The 7,220-nt window shown below is 32.2% G+C and overlaps 1 protein-coding gene and 1 long non-coding RNA gene across 2 annotated transcripts; both read left to right on the plus strand.

Moving 5' to 3' along the window:
- The first annotated feature begins 672 nt into the window (after positions 1-672).
- On the plus strand, positions 673-1,209 carry LOC106303358 (nucleolin 2-like). The gene has a single exon (XM_013739644.1). It carries the CDS (start codon positions 673-675, stop codon positions 1,207-1,209), a length of 537 nt encoding a protein of 178 aa, XP_013595098.1.
- A 2,669-nt stretch (positions 1,210-3,878) lies between these two features.
- LOC106305567 lies at positions 3,879-6,374 on the plus strand. Its single transcript, XR_001263010.1, has 3 exons — positions 3,879-3,916; positions 5,824-5,837; positions 5,934-6,374. It is a non-coding gene; the product is annotated as an uncharacterized LOC106305567 (long non-coding RNA).
- Positions 6,375-7,220: the final 846 nt, after the last annotated feature.

Raw genomic sequence — 7,220 nt, forward strand, 5'->3', positions numbered from 1 at the left:
CTATATTATTTGTAATATTCAATTTACAAGTTAAAAAATAATAATTTCAAATTTAAGTAAAATATCTTAAGGATGGCTGAAACTTATTCGTTCAGGCTACATACAGTGTAGGAAGAATTATCTAGTCATAGTCTCACATAAGCATCAAAGGGAAATATAGATTTGACAACTTTTGAAAATATTTTTTTCTTTTTTTTAATTATAAGAACAAATGGAAGTTTTCTTAAAATAAAATCTAAAAATATGAAGTTACATTGAAATGTATCTGAAATAAATATATACAGAATCTCTTAGTTGGCTAATTACCTTCAAATAAAACAATTATGGAAAAAATCTTATCCAGCAAATTTTATCAAACCTATATAGAAATTTTATTTTCTATTTTAAAAATTTGATACTATATTAGTTTATTGTAAAATTTAGTTTTCAGTAATAATTTTGAAAATATTCTAGAAATATATTTTCATAGCTATTTTGGACCTTTTTAGATAAATATTAAAATCCAAAATTTAAATAATTTTCAGAGAGGCACCAATGAAAGGATAACAAGATTGTATATAAATTTTAAACCTCTAGAGTCCTCCAAAGACACTTCTGTGCCCTCATTAACAATATTTATCCCTCTTTTTCTCTTATAGTTCATTCTTTTGATATTTCAATACTCCTAGATCAATGAGTGATAAATTTATGCCTCCAAGGAAAACAGTTCGCAGAAGATCTCCGTCAACTGAACCATCTGGGGAGAGTTCAACAGATGATGACGCAAACGAAGTTGAGAGAAAAGTCCCCTTCAACGTTGCTCTCATGAGACCTCGGCCATTTAAACAATTTCTTGAGGATGATTCAACGGACAGTGAAGCAACGGACAGTGAAGCAACATACAGTGAAGCAACGGACAGTGAAGCAACGGACAACGAAGAGAACGAAGTTGCGAGAGAATCTCCCAAAGCTCCTCGCATGAGAGTTAGGGCACGAGAACCATCTGATGAGGATGATTCAGCGGACAGTGACGCAACAAGTCAAGAGGAGTTAAAAGTGAGTCCAAAGAAGAACAATGATGCAGTAAACGAGCCGCCGAACAAGAAGAGAAGACTGCATAGGAGGAAGATGTATACCCCTCGAAGATTTATTTCCCCAGAGGCAGAAGTTAACCAGACTGATGCAAAGCCGTGCAACAGTGGGGGATCAAAGGAGGGCCATTCTGATTAACATGTCGCCCCAGAAGAACCATAACCAAGACGAATCAGAAACAATGGCTTATCCAATATCTATGTTCTTATCTTTTATTTTATGGACTTTATTTCGTAATTTGAATTTTGCTTTTAAGTTATCTACATGCTGAAATATAATAAAGTTTTTCATTTCAACCTCAAACGTCTTGATTGAATCTGAAAAATATTGTTTGGGTGTAATATCTCATCTTCAAACCACAAAATCAGCCCATGTGTTGTTCCTTCCTTTTCTGTCTTCTAAAAAACCAAGATCAACACTAACCAAACATGTGATTGCAAAAACCCCAACCCCTATCCAAATCTTCTGATCAACACCAATGTTTTTGTTTTACACAACCTAAAAACTGTCAAAATTTTCTTATCTTTAAGAGAGTTTTCCATTCACCTAACTCACCAACTCTCACAAACCCTAAAGAGTGGAAAATCTCTTGAACCTTCAATCTTAATAAAATCAATTGAAGTATCTGTGTCGTTTTTTTTTACTTTAAAAGTTTCAGTGTTTGCCTTTTCATAATCAAACTACATATTGACATTTAAAACCCCCTAATTTTAAGCATATTGTACCTGGATGATCACACATGCAGGGGCGGTTCTAGAATCTATTTTCATCCAGGGCAGCAAGGCATAAGACAACACATCATAAGGGGCAACATAATCTATTCTTTGAACAATTACACTGCTTTTCACAAAATCAGGGGGAGCTGCCCTACCCAAAACGTATATAGATTCGCCCCTGCACGCATGCATTAGTTAATTTCACTATAATGATTTGCAATTACCAATAAAATTCTCCCTAGGAATTGAAATAGCACAGGTTGATTGTTCAACAAAATTATTTTTTAAAAACAAATACAAAAAACACCTGAAGCTTGAAAACATAAACTGGAGAATGTAATAAAAGGAATCTCTGTTTGAAAAACAATACATGGGCCAGTCAAGTGACATACACAAAACCAAATTACATATGTTTCAAGTGACATACACATGCCCATGATATACACATGTCCAGCTAGGGGTGGGCGTTCGGGTGGGCGTTCGGGTTTATTCAGGTTTCGGGTTTTCGGGGTTAAAGATTTCAGTCTAATTCGGGTATTTCTAAATTCCGGTTCGAGTTCGGTTCGGATCTTTGCGGGTTCGGATAACCCATTTAAATGATTTTTAAAATTTTAAAATTCAATATATAGTTTAAATTTCTCAAAATCTGTAAATAAAATAATATATTACATATAAATTTGAATAAAATATGTTAGAATACCTAAATTTAACAAATAAATTGGTTTGGTTTGAATATTTTAATAGAGAATCAGTAGATATTTTAAATATTTTTGGTGTTTTGAGTATATTTTAGCTATTTTAAACATTTACTTTTGACTATTTGTATATATTTTCAAGTATTTTAGACAACTTAAAAGTATCTTATATATTTTGAATGTTTTTAATATATATTAAATCTAAAAATAATTAATATATGTAGATATATAAATCTATTTCGAATACATTAGGGTACCCGAAATATTTCGGTTAGGGTCGGGTCTGGTTTCAGTTCTTTGGATACCAAAATTTTGAACCCGTTAAGATAATTAATCAATTTCGGTTCAGGTTCGATTTTACTTTTTCAGATCGGATTCGGTTCGGTTCTTCGGATTCGGATTTTTTGCCCAGTCCTATGTCCAGTTCAATAGAAACTATGTGTCTCGCCTTGAAGCATAGATATTATTTGTAATATTTAATTTACAAGTTAAAAAAAACAATTCAAATGTAATTAAAATATCATAAGGATGGCTGAAACTTATTCGTTTAGGCTACATACAGTGTAGGTAAAATTATCTAGTCATAGTCTCACATAAGCATCAAAGGGAAATATAAAATTTGACAACTTTTGGAAATATTTTTTTCTTTTTTAGTTATAAGAACAAAAGGAAGTTTTCTTTATGTAAAATCTAAAATTATGAATTTACATTGAAATGTATCTGAAATAACAAGATACGTAATATCTTACTTGTTTAGCTATCTTCAAATAAAACAATTATGGAAAAAATCATATCCAGCAAATTTTATCAAACATATATAGAATTTTATTTTCTATTTTAAACATTTAATACTGTATTAATTTACTGTAAAAATTGTGTTTTAGTAATAATTTTGAAAATCTTGAAATATATTTTCATTGCTATTTTAGATCATTTTAGATAAATATTAAATCTAAAATCGTAAATAATTTTCGAAGAGATGTTGGAGAGAGATTACACCCCTAAACAAGGCTATTCAAATGCAATTTCAGGCCTAATTTGAACATGCAAATCAGGGAGAACTCGGTCCTATATAATCCGGCCCACTACATTCGGTCCAACCGGATTAGGTCAGCGCAAAGTTAGAGCTTATTAGCGCCGAGTATAAAAGAAAAAGGAAAGCACAAGAAGAAGAGATATTCAGAAACCAGACAAGAAGAGATATTCAGAAACCAGACAAGACTAGAACGGCTAGAAATATGGTTTATCATTTTTAATCCTTTATTCTAGCCAGAGACATTGTCTTTTATCTTAATCATTACCAAAACTCTCTTGTAATCTCCGACCAGATTGTTTAACAAAACGTCTTTCAATAACTCACCACCGTGTTCGCTCACTCTCTAATTACACACCGAACACTGATTAAACAAGAGACATCAATGAAAGTATAACAAGGTGGTGAGCGAACAATAAAATTCTCCCTAGGAATTGAAATAGCACAGGTTGATTGTTCAACAAAATTATTTTTTAAAAACAAATACAAAAAACACCTGAAGCTTGAAAACATAAACTGGAGAATGTAATAAAAGGAATCTCTGTTTGAAAAAACAATATATGGGCCAGTCAAGTGACGTACACAAAACCAAATTACATATGTTTCAAGTGACATACACAAGCCCATGATATACACATCTCCGGTTAGGGGTGGGCGTTCGGGTACCCGTCCGGGTTCGGTTCGGGTTTATTCGGGTTTTGAGTTTTCGGGACATTCGGATATTTCTAAATTTCGGTTCGGGTTCGGTTCAGATATTTGCGGGTTCGGATAACCCATTTAAATGATTTTTAAAATTTTAAAATTCAATATATATATTAATTTCTCAAAATCTGTGAATAAAATAATATATTACATATAAATTTGAATAAAATATGGTAGAATACCTAAACTTAACATATAAATTGGTTTGGTTTGAATATTTTGTTAGAGAATCAGTAGATATTTTAAATATTTTTGGTGTTTTGAGTATATTTTAGCTATTTTAGACATTTACTTTTGACTATTTGTATATATTTTCAAGTATTTTAGACAACTTAAAAGTATCTTATACATTTTGAATGTTTTTAATATACATTAAATCTAAAAATAATTAATATATGTAGATATATAAATCAATTTCGAATATATTCGGGTACCGAAATACTTCGTTTAGGGTCGGGTCTGGTTTCGGTTCTCTGGATACAAAATTTTTGAACCCATTCGGATAATTAATCAATTTCGGTTCGGGTTCGATATTACTTTTTCGGATCGGATTCGGTTCGATTCTTCAGATTCATGTTTTTTTTCCCAGCCCTATGTCAAGTTCAACAGAAACTATGTGTCTAGTTGTGTCTAGCCTTGAAGCATAGATATTATTTGTAATATTTAATTTACAAGTTAAAAAAAAACAATTCAAATCTAATTAAAATATCTTAAGGATGGCTGAAACTTATTCGTTTAGGCTACAAACAGTGTAGGTTAAATTATCTAGTCATAGTCTCACAAAAGCATCAAAGGGAAATATAAAATTTGACAACTTTTTGGAAATATATATTTCTTTTTAGTTATAAGAACAAAAGGAAGTTTTCTTTATGTAAAATCTAAAATTATGAATTTACATTGAAATGTATCTGAAATAACAAGATACGTAATATCTTACTTGTTTAGCTATCTTCAAATAAAACAATTATGGAAAAAATCATATCCAGCAAATTTTATCAAACATATATAGAATTTTATTTTCTATTTTAAACATTTAATACTGTATTAATTTACTGTAAAAATTGTGTTTTAGTAATAATTTTGAAAATCTAAAAATATATTTTCATAGCTATTTTAGATCATATTAGATAAATATTAAAATCTATAATCGTTAATAATTTTCAAAGAGATGTTGGAGAGAGATTACACCCCTCAACAAGGCTCTTCAAATGCAATTTCCGGCCTAATTTGAACATGCAAATCACGGAGAACTCGGCCTTATATAATCCGGCCCACTACATTTGGCCCAACCGGATTAGGTCAGCGCAAAGTGAGGGCTTAGAAGCGCCGAGTATAAAGGAAAAAGGAAAGCACAAGGAGAAGAGACATTCAGAAACCAGACAAGACTAGAACGGCTAGAAATATGGTTTATCATCTTTAATCCTTTATTCTAGCCAGAAACATTGTCTTTTATCTTAATCATTACCAAAACTCTCTTGTAATCTCCGATCTCCGACCAGATTGTTTAACAAAACGTCTTTCAAATAACTCACCACCGTGTTCGCTCACTCTCTAGTTACACACCGAACACAGATTAAACAACAGACTTCAATGAAAGTATAACAAGATTTTATATAAATTGTAAGCCGCTAGAGTCCTCCAAATACACTTCTGTGTTCTCATTAACAATCTTTATCCCTCTTTTTATCTTATAGTTCATTATTTTTGATATTTCAGTACTCCAAGATCAATGAGTGATAAATATAAGCTTCCAAGGAAAACACTTCGCAGAAGATCTCTGTCAGCTGAGCCATCTGGAGAGAGTTCAACAGATGATGAAGCAAACAAAGTTGAGAGAAAAGTCCCCTACAAAGCTCTTCTCATAAGACCTCGGCCATTTGAACCATTTGATGAGGATGATTCAACGGACAGTGATGCAACGGATAGTGATGCAACGGACAGTGATGTAACAAGTCCAGAGGGGTTGAAAGTGAGTCCAAAGAAGAGCAATGATGCAATAAACGAGCGGTCGAACAAGAAGAGAAGACTGCATAGGAGGAAGATGTATACCCCTCGAAGATTTATTTCCCCAGAGGCAGAAGTTAACCAGACTGATGCAAATCCGTGCAACAGTGGGAGATCAGAGAAGGCCCATTCTGATCAACGTGTCACCCCAGAAGAACCATAAACAAGACGAATCAGAAACAATGGCTTATCCAATATCCATGTTCTTATCTTTTATTTTATGGACTTTATTTCGTAATTTGAAGTTTGCTTTTAACTTATCTGCATGCTGAGATATAATAAAGTTTTTCATTTCAACCTCAAACGTGTTGATTGAATCTGAAAAAAAAAGTTTCGGTGTAATATCTCATCTTCAAACCACAAAATCAGCCCATTTGTTGTTCCTTCCTTTTCTTTCTTCTAAAAAAACATGTGATTGAAAAAACCCCAACCCCTTATCCAAATATTCCGATGAACACCAATGTTTTTGTTTTACACAGCCTAAAAACTGTCAAAATTTTCTTATCTTTAAGAAAGTTTTCCATTCACCTAACTCACCAACTCTCACAAACCCTAAAGTGTCGAAAATCTCTTGAACCTTCAATCTTAATAAAATTAATTGAAGTATTTGTGTCGTTTATTTTTATAATTTGAAAGTTTCAGTGTTTGCCTATCATAATCAAACTACATTTTGGACAGGACATTTATGTACACACAGGAAAAGAAGGATATGTGAAAACTGAAGTGCAGTGGTTAGTAATACTAAATCCAAAGATGCAAGGGATCTCTTTTACAGTTTTCATTATGATGAAGTGTTTGCTGACTCAGTAAAGCACAGTTGCATTGTGCATTTCGTGCCAGAGAATAAGCAAATTCCAAACCGTAAAGAGTACCCTGGCCTTATTGTGCAAAAGGTTTATAATATCGCTTTAGAAGAAGCTGTGGAAGTTCATTCATAATGATTTAAATGAGGATCAAAGAAGTGAGATTGATTTTCTTGTGGAAAAGACGATTTCATGA

This window comes from Brassica oleracea, chromosome C7, assembly GCF_000695525.1.
Source record: "Brassica oleracea var. oleracea cultivar TO1000 chromosome C7, BOL, whole genome shotgun sequence".
Lineage (NCBI taxonomy): Eukaryota > Viridiplantae > Streptophyta > Magnoliopsida > Brassicales > Brassicaceae > Brassica > Brassica oleracea.